The 22675-nt window shown below is 39.5% G+C and overlaps 1 protein-coding gene across 5 annotated transcripts in view; it reads left to right on the top strand.

Annotated features, from left to right (window-relative positions):
- Positions 1-207: 207 nt before the first annotated feature.
- The window catches only part of adcy5 (adenylate cyclase 5), a 103491-nt gene continuing 81023 nt past the window's right edge, over positions 208-22675 (top strand). For all 5 annotated transcript variants that reach the window (XR_006012181.1, XM_042001034.1, XM_042001032.1 and 2 more), the window contains exon 1: positions 208-1632. Coding sequence is in view for 4 of the 5 variants with exons in the window: in XM_042001034.1 (XP_041856968.1) it covers positions 694-1632 (939 nt within the window). In the remaining variant the exon portion in view is untranslated. The remainder of the gene's footprint in view (positions 1633-22675) is intronic.

Raw genomic sequence — 22675 nt, 5'->3', positions numbered from 1 at the left:
TGTGTGAGGATCGTGATGATGATTTTTGGTCAAACGTGAGGCTCACACTGCCGTCAAGGCTGAAATGTTGGCTCTATACAGGTGCAGTAAGACTTGACTGGACCAAATCAGAACAGCCGGGATGGGGTTCAGTTTTTTACTTCGATGCATATCCTTTTTTTCTGTCCGCAAATCGTACACAAGAAAACAGGAAAGCATATCCGCAGACATAACGGATTCACAGTAATTGACGGTGCTGCGCTATGATCTCTGGGGACCATCTCAGTTGTGTAATGCTTTCATCCCATCTACAACACGCGCTGCCATGCAACCTCTCTGTGGATGATCGTTAATTGGGCCCAATGATGTAGAGCCAAATCCACCTGGATCAAATGTTCCTTCCTCTGGTGGCGAATCTGGCTCCCCTCTGACTTTTCATGTTTAATTGATTTTTATTCCCAAAGTTTATTTTTTTAATCACTCCTTTTGCCATTTTCAGTTTTTAAAAATTTGATAATGGCGTCGACACGGATAATTTAGATATAAAGACCCAGGCTGTTTTAATTGTAACCAACAATGGGAAAATTCACTCTGACAGATATTTAAAGCGCCTGGTCCTTGTGACTAAATAGTTCCCTGACATCTTGTTTTCAGTGGAACAAAACTTTTCCTGTTGTGTTCATTTGTCGTGTCGCTGCCTCCCTTCTCTCTACAATGTCCAGATCAAACAGTGTCAGCCCACCCGGAGTCGGTGCGCCTGGGTTGAGGGGAGGGACCGAGCACAGATCAGCTTGGGGAGAGTCTGAGTCTGTTGCCAACGGGTGCCCATACTCAACCAGATCCCCTCGCAAGAAGCTCACCCGGACCAACAGCCGGTGGAGGGAGGAGGATGATCCGGACCACCGGCCACCCGGTCGAACCTCCACGACAGTCAGCAGGGTTAGCTTTAGGTCCCGATCGGCTTGGCAGGACCATGGCGAGGAGACCCGAGACAACAATCGCGCGTCCACTAAACGTCCAGACGGCGAGGTGAGACCCAAGTCTGTGGAGCTGGGTCTGGAAGAGCGCAGAGCCAAGCCGAGGAACAACGAGGAGGAGGCGGACATGCCAGAAGTTAACTTTTCTTTTGTGGCGTGCTGCATCAGCGTCATGCACATTTTTAAATCCAAGAAATTCCAGTCTGAGAAGTTGGAGCGGCTTTATCAGCGCTACTTTTTCCGTCTCAATCAGAGTAGTTTGACTATGCTCATGGCAGTACTGGTGCTGGTATTCACGGTCATGCTGGGCTTCCACTGTTCCAGTGGGACAACAGGACCGAGCGTCACGTACGCTGTGGTGTTTTCCGTGGCTATCTTCCTCACGCTCATACTCATGGTGGTCTGCAACAGGAATGGGTTTCACCAGGACCACATGTGGGTTGTGTGCTACGTGGTAATCCTGCTGGTGTTGGTGATCCAAGTGATCGGAGTGCTGCTCGTGCAGCCCAGAAGTGCCTCGGAGGGGATCTGGTGGACCGTGTTCTTCATCCATGTCATCTACACTCTGCTGCCTATCAGGATGCGCGCCGCTGTCATCACTGGAGTTATTCTTTCCGCCATCCACGTTGCCATTTCTTGGATGTTAAACGGAATGGACAGCTTTCTGTGGAAACAGGTATGTGGTAGACGGGGCTTGGTTTCTAAAGTTTCATAACTATCCTCAGAATTGATGGGTCTTCGCGCATTCACTGTGCGCAAAGACGCAGGAAAGCGCACAGTTCCTTCCTTCCATGTCGCTTACAGCTAAACATTTCTTCCAAGCTTAAACAGGATTACAAGCAGATATGAGAAGTAGGATGTTAATTAGCTAGTGGTATATTATTGGAATGTTCAGGCAGTGCAATTTTCAGGTTTTTGAAAAAGGTTCACACATCAGCAGCATGCGTAGTCTCAAAGAGCCAAGAAAGAAAGTGAAAAACGGACACCAATGCCCCAGAACAGTTCTTTGACACAACTTGCGTAACTTTGTGTGTGTCTATCTGTGGGCGTGCGTGTGAACTTTAGGGGAGAATAAAATTCTTCATGCCCATTCTACCAAGATAAGTACACACAAATTCCAAAAAGACTGTTCTGTGTGACATTTGTTGTTGTTTTGAGTGTCAACAGTCAAAACAACAATAAACACTTCTGCCTGGTGTTGTTGATCATTTATGGCAACGTTGGTGTTTTATAACAGGGGTTTACTTCTTTTTCTGTTAACTAAATGGCACCGTTAACACGGGTGACAGTGTCTGATAGGAGAGGTAAAATGAAGAGGCAAGTGGTCGGAGCAGAGGGCATTTTAAAGGGAATATTGTGGGAGGAAATAAAAGCTGTTTGATTAAAAAAAAATAGTAATGCCATGACAACTTCGGGATTTTTTTTTTTTCAGAACAAGAGGAAATAATTTAATATTAAGTTGTTAGATTGATACTCTGGTTGCGTATCACATGTAAAATTGACTAGAATCAAACTACAAAAATAGTATAATCATGACGAATAACATTAGAAATATTGCAAGTTTTTAGCTTAATCAAGTATATTTTGATTGCATTTTGTGTAATAAATATAAAAAGAAGTAGTGTACATGACAGAGTGATATCTTGGAGCCAAATTGGAGAGTGCAACTTAGGCAGTTTTTTATTACTGCAGATGCATTGATTATGGCATCTTAGTAGAATTAATAAAAGAAGACCCAGTCCATTTGTGAGCATTTCATGGCATGTCACTTAGCATAATTTTTAAACGTTATTTATACTCATTTTAAGCTTTTAACATGTCATTTCATGCCTTCAGAATAACATGACAAATGATTAAATTTGGGGTGTTGTCCTGTCAGTACATCCCATGAAAAGATTAAGAACTACAATAAAGGTATACATATAATGTGCAACATAACTGGCAATTTAATTAAACCATGCTGCATTTTCTTAATTCTGTGGCACCAAAGCAAGGCTGTTATTATATTTACTTGATTGTACAACAATGCTCCTCAACTTTGGTCCTCGAAGGTCAATGTTCTGCAGGTTTCAGATGCTTTCTAACACAGTCTGATTCAGATGGAATAGATCCACAGTTTAGTGTCATGTTCTCTACAGTGACCCATTGATTTAAGTCAGGTGTGTTGAAGCTGTAAAGAAGTATTTATGAAAGTTAAAGCACATTTTCTCAAATAGATCACCCTTGATTATACAAATTAACATTTAAATATAACACTTAAAATGAATAAAGTTTATATTTTAGCATGTTTTGTAAGAAAAATTTGACTTGACCAATTCTAAATGTTGATTTTGGATTTTGTTAGCAGTGGCTTATACAAAAAATTTTTCCTGTTCTTCCAAATGATGATTAGTGGCTAACACTTTTATTAAATGTATTTACAATTAGAGGAGAAGATTAAACTTGCATTCATGTTACCTTGTGCAGAAGCTGGATTCTTGCAAGATCACAATTAAGAGGATCCATGTAGAAAGGGACAAAGAATTACACATCAGATTTAGTCTTTTTTGTACTTATGTGTTAATGATGTGTTACCTGATTAGAAGAAATTTGATAAGAGTTTAATTTCTACTATTCAGAGCTACTTTGATATCATTGGTGGATATTACTCCTTGATAGTAAGTAATGTACAGAAAAAAATGTCCTCTTTTTTTTTCCAGACAGTTTAAAACTATGTTTTCCAAACATAGTTCACCACTACAAACCTTTCTGCGCTTTGCCAGGTTAAAAGAGAAAAGTTCTCCATGTGCCCTTTGATTGAAAATGGCAGCATGTAGTTTGTGCCAGTTTTTAATACAGATGTTTTGATTTGACGAACTCTACTTGTTGATTATGGTTAATAATTTCTGAAACAATTTTTTGGTCTTCTAATAAGGTATAGCGTCAATGTTTTCTTTTTCTTTTCTAATTAAAATCAGGAACTGACAATTATCTGTCCCAATCCACCCTGTAGTTGCTATGGAAACTGCATATGGCTTATTGATCCTCAGCGTTGCCAACAACTTTACATTTAGCCCCGCCAGTTGTAGCAACCATCCAGATCTTTGGAGTCTTCTGTTTTCATTTGCGGAGAAGGTCTGATCACAGGTAAAGGAATGCAATATGGGATACATATTTGTCAGTTTCACTGATTCAGTAAATAAGAGGTTTTCTAGTTTGAACAGTAATTGCCATGCTGACTGCAGTCCCACAGCAAGAAACCATTGGGTTCCTGTCAAGATTGGATTTGCGACTGTTTATTGTTCTTTCTTTCAACAAACCTTTCCATATAATTATTTATTTTGAGGATACAGTAGCGTGCAAAGGATGTTTATGTGAAATTTTCTTAGACTAGATTTATTACATCGTTAAACAACAGCTCAGATATGCAGCTAATATAAATTCTCTCTGAATGTAGGCCTGAAAGCTAATTTCTAACCGCAGGTATTTATCATATTCAGGAATAATTACTTCAGTGCTGTTGCTGTATCCAAATCCAACTTGCCGCCAGAGTGACTTAGTGTTATTTGTCATCTGTGAAGGCATTCTTGAATCTTTATTGCCAAAAAACAAGTATAAATCCCTATTCAAACATCTTCAAACTCACCACTGATCTTCTTTGGATCCCCTGTGATATGCCAGTGATGTAGAGTTGTCGGTAGAATTGAAGAAGAGACAATTACTCACAGAGAAACTGATTATATTGAAAGTTTTTATTAAAAAAAAGTAAGTGAAAGACTACAGGTTCTTTCTTTAACGTTAATATAATTTCTAATGAGCTTAGTTTTAACTTTCTGGGGATCATTTCTTTTATGTGCTGCTGAGCCTGTACCTCCCTCATAACATCCAAATGCCCATGGACATATTTTTACAACATCAATATTGCATTTAAAGCATTGCTTCAAGGCTGGTGGACTTTACTAGTAATAAAGATGCTTGCACAAATGGGTTTAATTTTTTCACGATTTATTTAAAGGTACACTTAATTGCCCAGCCCACTGAGTTCTACAACTGAGTGCTATTAACCCCAAACTCCTAACTTGTTTTTCCCACCAGCATCTTGGCTGTTGACCCAGATTACTTTTTTTATCGGGCCCTGTGCAGCTCATAAACATTTGTTCTAACAGCACAGCTCTTATACGTAGCAGAATGAATGTGCAGAAAGTTTCATGTTAATGTCTTTGGTGCCTGAGAACCTCTCTGTGGTAAATGGAGGGGTCAGTTTACTTACAGGGATTTATCCTTAAATTACAAACTACATTATATAAAGTGTGGAATACATTTTTATCCTTTGTGGTTTTGTTTGAATATGGACCACTTAAACGGACATTTTACAATAGATGATTGTAGATGATATTTCATGTGTATTGAACAATTTTCATGGTAGCTTGGATGTAAACGGTTATGATGGCCTTTTCTTAAGTTGGTGGATCTCACTAAGGCTAAACATTTGCATTAAAGGAACACTGTGTAACAAATACTGACATCCAGTGGTCAACCTCGAAATGGCAACCCTCTCAAATAGTCCACCCACTAGCTAGTGGTACCTAGAATTTGTAGCCCTATTCATGAGATTTAAAACATTATTTGCTTCAGCAATCTCCTAAAGTGATTACCTTACAACACAGATGTTCCTTTTGAAGGTGATGCAAAGAACTACAAGGGGCTCACTAATTCTTATCATTCTTTATAGCATGCCAAGTGATCCATGGTTGACTGAAACATAGCAAAAGCAGGATTTATTTTTCCTACAGTAAGAGTTTAGGAAATATTGACTGTTTACCTCACCTGATGGCTGCTTCCATTTGCCAGAATAAAAGCTGTCATAATACAAAACCTTCCCTTATCAGATTGCTCAGATGATGTGGGGAAAGAAAACTTGCTGCTACATATGACTGCCTTAAGTAAAACTATGGTGGAGGAAAGTATGAACAGCACTGTTATTTGCTAACACAGCCTGATGAATTTTTCTATTCAAGCCAATCCGCTATAGCACATTCTAAAAATATATGGTTGCCAATGTACAGTACATATCAAAACACAGAGACATCCAGTACACCACTAGAAAACTTGCTCTCCAAAAAGACATTAAAAGACTTGAGAAACAAAATACACTATGTCTGAAATATGCCTAAGAAATCTCAAAACTAAAACTACTCTAAAAGAAATTAAGACTAAAATACACAAAAAGCCATTAAAAGATTAAAATGCATTAAAATAAATTTACAATTAAGAGAGGCTTCAAAAGTAATTAGAACGGTAGTATACACTAAAAGAAATGAAAAGACTAACAGTTACAGATATTTTGGCTATTTTGTTTTGGGGTCTGTGAATCAGACACACAAAGTAGTAAGAAATGCCAAGTTTTCTAAAAATAATACAGACTGGGAGAATATAAAATGAAAATAAAATTGGGCCCAGAATTGAGCCTTGGAGGACCCCACAGTACAGGTGTCAAACACCAGAAAACTTTTTCTTTTACACTTTTTTTCCCCCTCTTTTTGTCGACTAATGGTTAAGCATATAAGCAGAAAAACAGGCTGATTGTTTGGTTTCTGTTTAAATTGCACGTGATCCTTGATCTGTTTGTATTTTCAGGGAGAGCCACATCTCCATTTGATCTGCTGATGCGGGTGTGTGGGAAAAACTGCAGTATTTGTTGTTCTTTCCTCACCACACTGTTGTTTTAGCATATTTGTTCTTCCCTGTTTACATAGGACCCGGTTCGTTGTTCATGTGAGATCCACAGATAAATGACTTTGTCTTCTTTTGGTATTCGAATTGCAACATTAGTTATCAGAGAGTACCTGTCTTTCAGATTATATATTCAAATAAGATGATGTGTTTAAGTGTTTTTATCATTTTGATTTTCAGCTGCCGCAGATAACTTTCTATTTAATTGGAGAGGAAGTGTGGTGTGTTTAGTTAAGTGAACATGATGTCTTTTAAACTCTAGACAACAGCACTGGGTGGTCTGTGGTATATTTGCAATATTCAACTGTGTGTCATTGCAGCTAAGTCTGAAACTTACAGAATTATTGTTGGAAGCTGAAGTGTCATAAGAGAACATATTTTTTTGCTTATCATAGGAAGATATCTAGGTTTACCAGAAGCATAATATGGCTTAAGACTGGAAGTTTGGAAAACTAATTGTGTAAAGATTTTCAGAAGATTTTTTTCAAACAAGGGAATGTGTCAGATGTGCAGAAAGTGTCCTTTTGGCTTTAGTGCCCCAGCTGCAGATATATTTAATGCAGATGGAAAATTATTTGTTACTTTTTATATTACTTGTTATATCAACAAGCAACAAAGTTGCAGTTTTTTTGTTTTGGAGACTGGTGTCCACTCCCTTGTGACACTTTTTTTTTCTCCACACTTTTTTCCCTTACTTTACTCTGTCTTGATTGTTTGGTTTGGCTTTAAGCACAATGTAAGTTTCACAAAGGTGTTAAAATATTAGGTTTAGGCACCAGAAACAGCTTCTTTAGGGTTAGGGAAAAAAAATGGTTTCGTTAAAACAAATTTTAGCCTCCATTCAGCAAAATCATAGAGTGAAAAAATTTGCCTTTACATTTAGGAAATGGCCTGTTGAACATCTAGGTGTCCATAGTTCTACACATCCTCCACTTCCTCTGCTAGGATGGAAATTGTGTTTGACTTGTTCCTAGTCCTCCTAAAATTCAGAACTATCACCTTTGTTTCATCAATATTTAAGATTAATTGATCATTCACACATCATGCCACAAAGCGATTGAGTAGTTTCTTATATTCAGCCTCTTAACGCACCACAACTGCAGAGTTATGTGTATTTCTGCAGATTACGGGAATCTGGGTTGTGTTAGAAGTCTGAGGTGTACAGCATGAAAAAAGATCCCCTGAGTGCTCCTGTGCTGCTGCCCATCTTTTCAAACACACAACCCTTCAGTCTCTTAAACTGTGGTTTGTTTGTTAGTCACTAATCCAGGCGAATGTAGAAGTTTCCACCTATGTTTTCTGGAGCTTCTTGCACAGCAGTTTAGTCTGAATTCTGGAAAAATAATGTAACATGATCTCCACAGTTTATCCTGATTTGTCCAGATGAGAGTGGGTTCACTCAAGAAAGTAGACAAAGGTGAATTTTAACTCCAGGATGAATTGATGTGGGTCCTGAAAGGTGTTGACTTGCTCATTTAGGTGAGCTAATAATCTTTCTACGTCTTTGGTAATGTGAGATACTACCTTGTAAACCAGAAACAAATGGAAGGACGTTGTAGTGTTGAAGTGCTGCCAACAATGTGCAGCAAGAATGCATCAGTTGGGTCTGTTTTCATTGCTAGAAGCTGGTGGTTGAGACATGACATGGGTGTCTGAAATAGTCAGCACTACATAACGTCCTGACTTTAAAACTTCTGATATGTTTTGATGGCACAGAGACATTTACTGTGTACATTCCTGGAGCCATCATTGACAGGCACCATCCTGAGGCTGAGGGCTTTTTTTTTTTTAAATCCCGGTACACACCTTTACAGAAGCATTTTGCTTTGTAGTACCGCATCACAAGCTAGCAACTGGATATCAACACACTGTCCATCTTGAGCATACACCATGGCGTATTCCTCAATGAAAAGCAAAAGGGCATTATTGATGGAAGCAAGGAAAAGAGAGAAAACATGACAGAGGAAGTGATTGGAGAAGAGGCTTTGGGCTGATTTTTACTTACTCAAGAGACCTCAGAAAAGAGGCAGTATGCAAATTATTTGTTGCTAGTGGGCACCTTGGTGACAATTTGTCAAAGGCAGCAGTGGGGCTTTAAAAATGCTGTATATCTTTGTCAAAACGTTGGTCAAAATTTAGACTATTTTACCTTTTGTGTGGTTAGATTGTGATGTGTCATGCTAGTAGCGGCTAATGTCCTGAGCTGCTAGCCTCTTACAGAGTAGAGTAGCAGGACACAGAGCTTCTGTGAGCCTATTTTTTCCTTACACCTGCAGACCTCTTTCATTTTCAAGTTCCTACTTAGAAAACCTAAGAAACAACAAGTTGAATGCACCTTTGTCCTTTTATTACCACCTCACCATTTAGGCAAATCTGGTGTAAAATTTGTTTTAAATCTGATCCGGAGATGGTTTATTTTGCCCTTTACTCACCATATTTAAGATAAGTTTAGACTTTTCCTGATTTGCTTCTTTGGATTCCTTTTTGTAAGCATGTTTTCTGGGACTGTAAAAAAAAAAGAAAAAGAAAGAAACCCTGTTTTCATTCTCTGCAAAGTTTGTGGAGGAGGGCATGTAAGCAGACCTGTCTCAGTTGGCAGGGTTCCAGTAGTAGCAGGGTTGCTGGATGTCTAATTGAATTGTCCGTTGCTCGTAATGTGTGGAAACTTGAAACAGATGTCCACATCATCTCATGTTCATTTACCTGCCTTGTTACACCCATCCCGGTCCTGACCTGTTTGTGGTGGACATGCTTTCAGTCCTCCCTGTGGACTGTCTTCCTGTTTCTCAGAATGGTCCACATGCCGCTGTAGTGCGACAAGATAGAACTGGCCTTCGGAACTGGCCTTAAATCACAATCTGAACCTTAGGTTTTTACATGGAAAGGTTCATAGCTTTGTCCTTGTTGTTGGCAGTGCCCAAATATATAGTTTGCAGCACAGGATGATTCTGTTTTTTTCAAATGGTTTTTGAAACAAACATGTACCCAGGGCACAGGAGAGTATAGACCAAGTGAATCAAGTGAATACTTTTGTCATTATGTTCATGGATTTACATGCTTGTTTTTAAAAGGATCTCTGTTTTGACATGTTTATTTTATATGTACTTATGTGTTTCTGTATTTTCTTTTTCCCTCCACTGGGCCAGGTCATGTTTGCAAATGAGAATTGGTTCTCAAACATTTTACCTGGGAAAAATAAAGGTGAAATGAAAATAAAATTAGGTATACCTTCTGGAGACCAGTGCTGATGCATTCCCAAACTGTGCTCTGTGTTCCTGTAAATTAGCAAAGGATTGTATTTCACAAACATACATCAACTTGTCATTGCTTCCTTGTAAGGTACAATGTATTAGTATTTACAGCCACAGATGACTTGTAAGTTGTGCAGAGTGTCTAGTGCAGAGTACTGGATCAGATTGAGATACAGAAGTCCCATTGAATGCTTGTATCATGTGTATTCTGTTATTTTAGTGTAAAAATATGGCTCTAAATCCGTTCAACATGCACAATTAAGATCTTCCATTGCATCGTCTGATTATCTTTTTTATACAAGTAATAATTTTTCTTGTCATTAATTTCTATTTGTCATATAAACAGTAGATATAGAATAACTATGTGATAACAGCTTGTACTCATCCTATTGTCCTGGCCTTCACTGATGGATAATCGTTTGAGTAAAATGTTATAAGCAGAGACAAAATCAATAATCAAAGTGTGTTTTTGGCTTTTCTTTTTTTTTTCTTCTTCTTTCTTTGGATTCTTTTAGACTATGCAAAATGTAAAGATGCCATTTGTCTAATATTTGACATAATTTCATGTGTTTATTTTATTGAAATGTCTGTGAGATACTTTGGTCAAATATCATCACTCTTTTTATACCAGCCAGTTTTGGTTTTAAGGGGTAAATTGAGCAGCTCAGATTCAACCCTTAAGTTAACATGCAAATGTGAATTTGAAGAGAAGTTACAGTAAACTCTAGAAGCACATTACTGTGTAATAGAGTGTACGGTGCCTTGCCTAAGAGTGAGCACCAGCTCACTGCAAACTGTGCTCACACTCATATACTTATTTTCAAATGCTTACATTTTCTTTGTCTATAGTTTTGTCACACAGTTGGTTCTGGTCACTCTTTGGGGAACAACCTTGAGGTAGGCCTGCCAACCAGTAGGTTAACATGAGTTTAAAAGAATCTGTAGTAATTCCTTGGTCACTGCCGTCTTATGTGTTTTGAGTCTTTAAGAGCTAACACTAGAAACTGTTGCTTAAGCACGCTTCTTTTAACCAGTTTGTTTGCTGAAAGTGCATCATGGATATCCACTCCAAATTAGGACAAAAATCTAAATGGATAATTAACAGATTTTTTTTAATTTGTATTGTACTTAACTGTTTGTAACCAAACAATAAAGCAATACAAAAAACATTAAAAAAAATTTAAAAGTATGTAGAGTAAAGGACAATGTCCATTCCTTCTCTTTTTGGCACCTTCTAGTAATTGCAGAAAATTTATTTGACAGTTAAAGCTGTGATGTGTGATGGATACTTTCCACTCTTGCCCCGCTGTGCTTTCACTGTGCTTAACTGAGCAACACTTTGGCTCGCACTGGGGCTTCACTGCTTCATTCTCTTCATCTGACATTCATTAGCGTTAATTAGTTTGTTTGCCATGTTGAAATTCAGACTGACGGTGATATTATTTTCAGGGGAAATTATTAATGACTGTGCTACATATCCCTAACTTGCAATCATTTGTCTAGTGAGATAATTCCTCTAAGAGGTTGGATTCTAATTAAAAGGCAAGGTGCTGCTTCTTGCTGATACACCACTTTTGTGGCGGTTGTGTTGTCTTCTTTTAATTATTATGAAAATAAATAATCCTATCAGTCTTCATTATTCTGAGCAAATGCAGGTCCTTTCTAAACAGATATTTGCATTCAATTGTCATCATGTGACTATTGTTTTGTTCAGTCTGACATCCGATGCTTGTCAGTTCTGTTTGTGTTGGAGAATTTGATTTGACAATCTCATGATCACGTTGCTTCACACAGCGATTGGCCAGGTGTGTGAAATAAAGCGTAAAAGTAGGCAAACTGACCTAAGCCTTGTGTAGGGGAAAAAAATGAAACTTCAATTTTAATTTCAAGCTTGTCATTGTCAGGGTTAACCACCATGCATGTACGTAATGTTTGTATATGTAACAAACGAAGACCTTGAATCTTGTCAGCTGTGAGCATGAAGCATGATAGCTGACCACGCTGTTAGGACTTATCTTTCCATGTCATTGTCCAGATTCTCATCACACATCTCATCACATCACATCACTTTTTCTGAAGAAATGATGTTGTGCAGCTTAACAATGAAGATGGACTCTCACAGAGGTGTGAATATTAAAAGGAGGTAATAGGTGTTGTTCTGTATGTAAATGTGAAGTTAAAATTATGAATTAATTTAGAGACTGTATAAAAGGCCATTATATAAATGATCTGTCAGTTAGCAAATGTTTTTTAGGTCCTTCCTGTACCACAAGACTAGCTCTGACCTAATAGAGCACCAGTGTTGGACTTCTGTTATGTACCATTTTTTTAGGGTTGCAGTAGTTTGTTAATTTAGGAGTAGTGAATGTGCAAGTAGCATCCATATAGATGTCTGAATGCAAAGTGTTTTGCTTTTAACAAGATAATACACGTTGTTCAGTATTTCGTCAGTCAGTAGTTTTAATGTTGGTGTAGGATGAATAATTTATTTTTCTCTTTTATTTCCAATGTGCATCATGAAGAGCTACTTTAGTGGAGACCCAGAATAAAAAATGACAGAGCTGGAAATAAGTATAATAGGCTTCCTGGTATGTCTTTGTTTAGCAGAAGCATTCAAAGTTTGATATTTTACATAGTGGCTACTGTGAAATTTAGATGACATAAACATCCTCTTCATTGCACAGGCTTGTTCATTTTTTTTAAATTTTTTTCTATTGGTTATTGTCACAGCCATGGGGATGTTGTGTTTCAAATGTTTTAATTCTAATTTGTGTCATTAACAAACATCACACTGACTGCAGTTGTGGCGTGTATCGGTGATGGGCAAGAAGCCGAGTACAGGGAACAGGTCAGTCAGTTTGTGTGATGTTTTGGGTGCGTAAAGAAACAACTCATTTAGAAAACAAACAACCAAAAAGATTATGGTAGATTTCAGGAGGAACAGGAGTAAACGAAGCACTGCTTATATTCTGGTAGAAAAGGTAGAGGTGGTGGAGGACTACAAGTACCTTGGAGTTTAGCTGGACAAAAGACTAGACTTTAAATGCAACACAGAAGCCAACTACAATAAAGGATAGTGCAGACTATGTTTTAAGGAAGCCTGGTTGGCTTAAAAAGGCTGGTTCTGTGCTGGGGATAACTCTGGAGCTGCTGAAGTACAGAGAATACTGCTGAACAAGCCGTTGAACATAGTGGACAGTTCTTCACAACATCTACACAACACAGTGAGGACATAAGTGTGTTTAGTGAGAGACTTCTTCAAATGCACTGCAAGGCAGAAAAGTGCAGGAGATTGTTTCTCAGCAGACATCGCCCTCTGAAAAAAGGTTTGACTGTTCATTATTAATTAGACTTATAATAAAAATAATAAAACAACACTTCATTATTACAAATTACACATGGGATAATTAAAAGTATTTTTTATTTTATTAGTGTAAAGCTGTAGATTTTGAAGATCTCTAACATGTTATGTCTCTTCTGTGATTGGAAGTCTTAGGGCGCATTCACACTGCTGTTTCGTCTGCTATTAACAAATCCTGGTCTGCTTCCACGGATAGCACATTTAGTGTGAATGTGCATTTGGACTCTGCTGCGGACCAAAGAAATAAACTCTGGTCCACTTGTCGGACCATCCAGTGAACCAAAGAGAGGAAGTGACATATGACAGGTCGTAGCACATCATGTTGGATAACTTGCTGCCTCTCCTGCTGCTTATACTGGACAGATTCTGGTAAAAACTGCATGAAGCTTGAACACTAAAGGAAAAACAGAAATGCAAAAATTGTGTAGACTTGGTGTTGAGCCACATTTTCTTCTTGGTCAGCTGTTGCGTCAGGGAATACTCCCCCTAGCGAGCAGATATTGTAACTGCATGATGTTGACCATGCGGCTTTGTTTGCTTGAGTAAAGTGCGGTGTGAAATCAAGCCAAAAAAGGTGTGAAATTTTTCAGAATTCCCCACCCAATAGAAACAGTCTCCCAGACAATCCCAGTGTGTGTGGCTCAAAGAAAAAAAAAAAAACACATTAAGGCAAGATATAATTTATACACAAAACGTATACTGCTTTTTATGTATGCAGTTTATATTGAAATTGTAATGGCCTGTTAATGGTAACATGTAGAAAGAGGACATATGAGAACACTTCTTTTGTAACTGAACAAACCATGAGAAATTTGTAATACATTTATGTTAAAGAGTGATAATTCAATAAGCAGACTTAAGGAAATGGTAAATAACAGGAAGTATTAACACTCTTAGGAGTCTTGCCCTTCTTTGGAGGTCTCTTTATCAGCTTAGTTCTAAAATGATCCATCAGGTTTTTAAGATCTAACTCTGTTCAGTGCTAATTGAGGTATTGCTAATTTCATCTTGTTCTTCATCGGCCTACTTGCACAAAAACTGCACTCAATGGTTTTTCTTTAAGATTTTTACTTTGGAGGAGTCACGTGGGTACGCCGTGCAAGATGGCAGCGCAGTAGACGAGCTCCGTGCACCCCCTGACATTTATGTATTTTAATGTGTATTAACCCGCAACTTTTTATAATATAATTTCGCTTGGTGGTTGAGAGTGACGGACATACGCTTTTGGTGGGGTTTTTTTTCTTCGGACCCAAATGGCGACCACATCAAAATACTTCAAGGACGGGCACCGCATGGCTACCAGGAAGGCCCCACCGCCTAATGAAGGACAGACAACTTCGCCCTCGCCGATGTCGTCGGGGGAGGGAGCCGGGAAGCCCGCAAGCCTGGACGACATGTTTGCCGAAATCTCCAAAATGAGTACCACACTACAGGGGGTGGCAGCGGACATACTGTCCATCAAGGAAACAACGGATAAGCTTAACAACACGATGGAGGGCATACAAGTAAGGCTGGGGGAAGCGGAGGGGCGCGTCTCCCGCCTGGAGGACACCACCGACCGGCTTGCTAGCCGTGGGGACAGCGCCGAGAAGAGGATTGAAGTTTTATGGGACCGCGTGCAGATGTTGGAAAATCACAGTAAGAGAAACAATGTGAGATTACTGGGTCTGAAGGAAACCTACGGGACGAATGGCACAATTGAGGATTGTGTGAGGAAAATGCTGAGGGACGGACTCGGAGTTGATGTTGACGGTGAGTTTGAAATAGAGCGGGCACATCGCGCTCTTGCTCCCGTCCCGAATGAGAACCAACCACCCAGACCGGTGCTGATAAGATTTCTGCGACAGTCAGCAAGGGAGAAAGTTTTGAAGGCTGTAAGGGCAAAACGTGGACTCCAGTGGGAAGGACAGAGCCTTTCTGTGTTCCCAGACATGTCGAGGGAACTGGCGGAGAAGAGAAAGACCTTCACGGCCGCGAAGAAAGCTCTGCAGCAGCTTGACGTGAGATACACGCTTGCGCACCCGGCGACCCTGCGGTTTACTTGGAAGGGAAAAAGCCGGAGCTTCATGAATGCCTCGGAGGCTGAAAAGTTCATTAGGATGAACTGCACCGCTGATGGGTGAGCACTAATGCAACTCCTATACAATTGAAGCACTTACTGTACGACATGTGGTCACTGTGACTTTAAAGTGGGAAATGGGTGACACCCGCGGGGGGGTGTGTGGGTTTGATACTCTGCTGTCCGAGCAGAGAGCCAGAGGGTTGGCTGGAGGTGTAATATCCCGCGGACCAAAACGTTCGTTATTTTTCTTTTACTTGTGTGTTTTGATTTTCTTTTGTTTCAGTGTGGCTAAAGGAAAGCTGCAGGCCTCAGTTGTAGTTTTGTGGGGCTTATTTACGTTAAAGTCTTTGAAATCGTTTGTTTCTTTTTATAAAACTGTTAAAGTTGATATTACTGTTTACAATCTGATCTGTGTAAAGTTGCTCTTGGCTATGACAGGCAGAACTGACAGAGATACAGGGAAGATGTTGAGATTATATGTAGCAGGGGTTTTGGTTGCTGTTTTTTGTTTTGTAGTTTTCTCTTTATATCTGTAAATTATGACTAGGAATTATGTCACATGCATAAGCTGGAACATTAATGGCTGTGGGAATCCTGTAAAAAGAGGGAAGGTATTGACCTATCTGAAGCATAACCACGCTGATATTGCTTTCATACAGGAGACGCACTTTGCAGGTGAGGAGGCAGCCAAATTGAAACGGGGTTGGGTTGGGCATATTTTTCATAGTTCTTTTTCTAGTAAACGAAACGGAGTAACTATACTGGTGAACAAAAATCTGAACTTTGTTTTGCTTAGGGAGGTTAAAGACAATGAGGGCAGAATGATATGTGTACAGGCAATGGTTAATGGAACCAAGATGATACTTTGCAACATTTATGCACCAAACAAGGGGGACCCACTCTTTTTTCATCAAGTAAATAAGTTACTAGGTGAATTTGAAGGCCACATAATATTGGCAGGAGATTTTAATCAAGTTTCAGACCCCTTTCTGGACAGAAGCAAGCTCAGTGGCTCAACCATGTCTAGGGATAGAGCTGCCATACACATGATCTGTGAGGATATGGGGTTGGTGGACATATGGCGGTTGATAAATTACAGTGACAGAGAATATACCTTTTACTCACATTGCCACCAAGCCTACTCTCGGATCGATATGTTCTTAATATCAAATACTATGACAAAACAAGTAGTTAATTGTAGAATTAATGCAATGGCTTTATCAGACCATGCAGCAGTTGAACTTCATGTTGACATAAATACAGACACTGAGAAAAAGGGTAGATGGAGAATGAATACGTCACTTTTACAGGATGAGTCTTTCTCCTTATCACTTAAGAACGACCTTGTATCTTTCTTTGAAATCAATTCTGGCAGCGCAACATCCAGAGCGATGGAGTGGGAAGCTTCCAAAGCTTACATCAGGGGGAAAATAATAGCACATTCGTCTAAAAAGAAAAAAGAGGATCTGAAACGAATTAGGGATTTGGAATTGGAAATTAGAAATCAAGAAAAGGAACTATCAGAAAAATTTTCAGATAAACTATATCAAGACATATGTAAGCTTAAGTTTGAACTTCAAAACATTTACAATAAAAAAGTGGAATATGCGTTATTTAGGTTGGGGACAAATTATTATGAGGGGGGGGAGAAGACAGGTAAGCTGCTTGCTCGACAACTAAAACAACAAAACTCCTACAGTGTGATACCAGCAATTAAGAAAGGTGATAAAATGGTTTCCTCCACGAAAGAAATTGGTGAAGTATTACAACAGTTCTACAAGGATCTGTACACATCTGATATTAATCCCAATCAAGGCGAACTGACGGACTTCTTCTCGAGCCTTAATCTTCCCAGACTGTCTCCTGACCAGGTGGAATTATTAGACAGTTCAATAACGGAAAATGAAATTAGAAACGCGGTTTCATCTATGAAATCAGGGAAATCTCCAGGCCTGGACGGCTTCCCTGTGGAATATTATAGACAATATATTGACATCCTGGCACCAATATTGAAAGATTTGTATAATGAAGCTTTTGAATTAGGTTCCCTCCCTCCAACATTTGATGAAGCTTTAATTTCTGTGATTCCTAAAAAGGATAGGGACGCCACTGATCCTGCTAATTACCGACCACTGAGCTTAATAAATCTAGATTGTAAGATCCTTACTAAGATCTTGGCCACACGTCTAGAGAAGGCTCTGCCTAGCATCATACACTCTGACCAAGTTGGTTTTTTAAAAAACAGGTCCTCGACCGATAATATGAGAAGACTATTACATCTGATCTGGCTGAATCGGACAGACTCGGATCCTGTGGTCGCCCTCTCGCTAGATGCCGAGAAGGCATTCGACCGAGTTCACTGGGAATTTTTGTTTGGAGCCTTGTCACATTTTGGTTTTGGAGCAACCTTTACTAAATGGATTAAAACTATATACAGAAACCCTAGGGCTGCGGTGATAGCAAACGGTGTGATTTCTCCTTTTTTTAACCTCACCAGAGGAACCCGACAGGGCTGCTCCCTGTCACCGCTGCTTTTTAATATTGTGTTGGAACCGCTGGCTATTGCCATCAGAGCGAATGCAGCTATTCGGGGAGTGTTGGGGGGAGGGAAAGAACATAAATTGTTATTATATGCGGATGATATCTTGATACTGCTGAAAGACCCGTCAAATTCAGTACCACATCTGATGAATACAATTCAGCGCTACTCTAAACTGTCAGGATATAAGATTAATTGGACCAAGTCGGAAGCCATGCCTGTATCTTCAATATGCAACTCGAATTTACTTACCAATTTCAGCTTTAAATGGATACCAAAAGGGATGACTTATTTGGGAATCAAATTAAGTAGTGACTTGGAAGAAATACCTGGGCTAAATTTAGAACCATTGCTGCATAAAACTAAATCTAATTTGGGTAAATGGGGGAAACTTAGGCTTACGTTATGGGGGAAGGTCAACGTAATAAAGATGGTCGTTGCACCACAATTTAACTATGTGCTCATGATGTTGCCACTAACTATACCCCCTCAGATCTTTAAACAGTATGATACCATAATCAAAGAATTCTTATGGGAAAAGAAAAGACCCAGGATCAAACTCAGTAAAATGTCATCCCCCAGAGACAAAGGTGGTCTAGGATTACCGGACCCCCGATTATACCATATCTCATTTGAAATGGCCAAACTAGCAAAACACTGGATTAAAGATAAACAATTAGAGTGGGTAGCTATTGAAGATTCGCTATCATACCCTTTCACTCCTATTGATAGGCTATCACAGTCTTCACTTAGTGTCCTGAACCCCATCATGTCCCACTCCAAGGAGGTCTGGATCAAAATTCATAACATGTACAACCTTCCATACTATGCACAAACATATTCTTCGCTGTGGCATAACCACAGAGTTAATATTGGAAAGTCTTCTGTGTACTGGAAAGATTGGCACCTTAGTGGAATATGCCATATCGCTGACTTATATGTAGATGGAGTGTTCATCTCATTTACTGACATGCAAAAAACTTATAATCTTAAGGGAAGGGAGCACTTTTGGAAATTTTTGCAGATGAGGGATTGTATTACAACCAGGGTTCAGTATAGGGAGGGGAATCTCATCACAGACTACTTCATGTTATCTTCAGAGTGCCACAAAGCCTCCGTATTTTATAGGAGAACTAACCAAGCGCTTAGTGAGGGCTGTCATGGACTGAAAACCAGCTGGGAGAGGGACCTGGGCTGTGTGATGAGTGAGGACGAATGGCAGAGAATCTTAGCTGACAATGGGAAATACATTAGAGAAGCTAAAGGGAAGTTCACACAATACAAAATAATACACAGGTTTTACTGGACCCCACAGAGGCTCAACAGAGCAGGTATAATGAATAATAATGTATGCTGGAAATGTCAGATGGACGTGGGGACTCTGTTACACTGTATCTGGGACTGTCCTGTTGTTCAACCCTTCTGGAAAATGGTTATGGACAATTTGAGTAACTGGCTGGACAAGGACATACCACTGTCTCCCAGACTGTGCTTGCTGGGGGACAGAAGTCAGACATACATGTCAAACAGAGAGTTCTCTGTGATCATGGCAGGGACAACATCAGCTGCCAGGACAATACTCAAACTGTGGAAGACACCCAAACCTCCCGAACTAAAAGAGTGGATAAATGTTATGATAAAAACAGCCTCATACGAGCTGATGCTCGGTAAAAGGAATGATCGAAACAAAACCAAAGGACCCATCTGGGATTTGTTTTGGACTCGAATCACACTGCCTGTAATGTGAATGCCTCCCTCTGAGTGTACCCCAGGTATTGAACGCTAAAGCCTGCTGTATGATTTCTAGCTATGCTCTTTATGTGAATCTTTTTATTTATAATGTTGCAATTTTACTCTGTCTGCCCTGCTATGTCATGGATGTTACTTGTACCAAGTACACTGTCTCACATTGTAAAAAATTGTTCTGTCATATGCCAAAGATAAAGCAAATAAACACTTGAATTTAAAAAAAAAAAAAAAAGATTTTTACTTTGGTTTGTTTTCTGCCTCACCAGATGTCACAGCGACATTGCTCTTGTCTGAACTGTGTACGTTAGCCACATGTTGTTGACTGCGAATCGGTGAAGTTTTGCATGGCGCGTGACTCATTGTCTATTTTAAAAGCTTTTTACCTTTCCAAATTATTTGTTTTTCGCTAAACATTCCTGGCAGTCACAGGTTTGTTTTTCCACTTGGCAATAAGTGGTATGGGGTTGCACTACATGCAGAAAGCAAATTATCATACACAGCACAGCCGGCTCGAGCAAATGGATGTGTGACTCTGAGTTTTTCCCTTCCTCTGCATATGCCAGTATTTGGCTTTGGTTGTGTGATCCTCATGCACTAAGCGAATTGAAAATAGCTTCTCATGTGCCACGGCCTTTTCGTCCCCCCCCTTCAGGACTTTTAACACGGGACTGTTGACACTGAAGTTTCATTGTGCAAGGCTGACAAAGCAATAACAGTTCTTTTAACTGTCCTCTTAGAGAGAGGAAAGCCATTTTTCTTAAAGAGGTGCCAGCACATGAGAAATGCTGCAGGATCAGAAATTCATTTTCAACAATTAATGGGACATTTCACATAGATTATAACAGACCAGTGCTCTTACTTCTCATAGATATAGTTGAGCTGTAGGGATCATGTTGGAATGTTAATTCAGCCTTTAAAATAGAACTTGAGATTTATTGGTGATAATGAACTCACCAGCACATAAACTTGTTTTTAAAAATACAAAATGTCTTTTTTTTTTTTTTTTTTTTTTTAGGGATCAAAAGAAAATATGAACAATTTATCCCAAAGCCTCCAGCCTCTGGTACAAAGCTCATGCATTTAGCTGAACTCTATGGCAACAAATTTGGTGAATCCCTGTAGAAAACTACTTGGCAGTTTGAGGAAAATATTTATCTGGCCTGTTACACTAATAAAAGCTTTTCCAAGCTCACTGGATAATGTGACGGCATTTCTTGCAGTCAAGATGAACTCCGGACTGTGTACTAAAAAGCTAACCATGGCAAATTAGGTGTTCCATCAAACAACAAGAACACTTTTAAAGCAGGTAATCTGAGCTGTATGTGGGTCAGGGTTAGGATATTTGCTGAAAATTTCCACCCAGATATCCTCAATCCAACAACGGGTGACTGCAGAAATATTGTCAGAGGTGTGGGTGGTGCATGCTGGGGGTAAACATGTGAGTTCTTGCTCCTGCTCAGTTGCCATTTTCACAGGTTGCACTAGAACCCTGCAAACAAGCGCCCTTGTTATGCTTGTCTATGCATGTTAAAACCGCCAAAAACAGAGGTAGTATAATGATAACCTAACTGTGCTTTCAAATACCATTCCAGTGTTTTGGAGCTATATTGGGGCCCAATTTGCATCGATTTACCCTTGTGACTGCAACTGCTGCTGAGTCAGAGGTACCAAAACCTTAAACTTTACTCCCCACTTTGAATTTTTGCTTAGGTGTGTCGGTGCAGGGGTGCATGTAAAACCTGCAGGATTGTGGCTCTCTAGGACTGACGTTGGCCACCCCTGTAGTAGACGCACCTTTGGCTGCAATCACAGCACTGAGTCTGTGTGGTAGGTCTCAATAAGGCTTGCACATGGGAACATCCTTTTTCAAGTCCAGCCACAAATTCTATATCGGATTGAGTTCTGGGATTTGACTTGTTCTGAGTTCTGGAATATCCATCCTCTGACTTGGTCATTGCAGAACATCCACCTTGTTGTCTTCAAACCATTTCTATGTAGCCCTAGCTGTATGCTTCGGATCATTGTATTGCTGGAAAATAAATCTTTGTACATAAATAAGTCGTACTTCTCTAGCATTCAGATTGTCCTCCAGGATTTCTCTATATTTTGCTACATTTGTTTTACCATCAAGTTTTACAAGCCTTCAAGGACCTGTTGCTGAGAAGCATCCCCACAGCATGATGCTGCCACCTCCATGCTTTACAGTGGGGATGGTGTGTTTGTGGTGATGTGTGGTGTTTGGTGTCCGCCAAACATAGCGCCTTGTCTGATGGTCAAAAAGCTCCATTTTGGTCTCATCAGACCAAAGGACCTTCTTCCACTTGGAAGAAAGTCCACAATGGATTCTCCAACATGCCTTTTGGCAAACTTTAGTCAAGACTTAATATGAGTTTTCTTCAGCAGTGGCTTTTTCATTGGCACTCTCCCAAAAAGCTTTGACAGGTGGAGAACCCCGGCAGCAGTTGTTGTATGCAGAGTCTCTCCCATCTCAGCTGCTGAAGCTTGTAACTCCTTCAGAGTAGTCATAGGTGTCCTGGTGGCCCCTGTCAATGGTCGTCTTCTTGCATGGTCACTCAGTTTGTGAGGATGGCCTGGTCCTGGTAGATTTACACATGTGCCATATTGCTTCCATTTCTTGACAATGGAGTTACTGCGCTCAAGAGTATGTTCATTGCCTTAGAAATAGTTTTGTATCCATCCCCTGACATATACTTTTAAATCACTATTTCTCTGATTTGCTTGGAGTGTTCTTTTGTCTTCATGTTTCAGTGGTAGCAGGAATATTGATTAAGCAGTGGATGGACCTTCCAAACAGGTATCTTTATACCACAATCATTTGAGACAAAGTCACTTCATTCGGATTATTTCTATTCTACTAATTATGAGACTACTAGCACCAATGGACTGAATCTCTGTAAAATTAGGTCAATCTCTTTAAAGGGGGTGAATATTTATGCAACCAATTTTTATTTAATTATCATTCCTTTGTAGAAATGAGTTTTCAATTTGACTTTAAAGAGGATTTTTTTTTCTTTTTACATTTTT

Source organism: Melanotaenia boesemani, chromosome 12 (assembly GCF_017639745.1).
Source record: "Melanotaenia boesemani isolate fMelBoe1 chromosome 12, fMelBoe1.pri, whole genome shotgun sequence".
NCBI classification, from domain to species: Eukaryota; Metazoa; Chordata; class Actinopteri; order Atheriniformes; family Melanotaeniidae; genus Melanotaenia; species Melanotaenia boesemani.
This window is presented reverse-complemented; position numbering and strand designations above follow the sequence as displayed.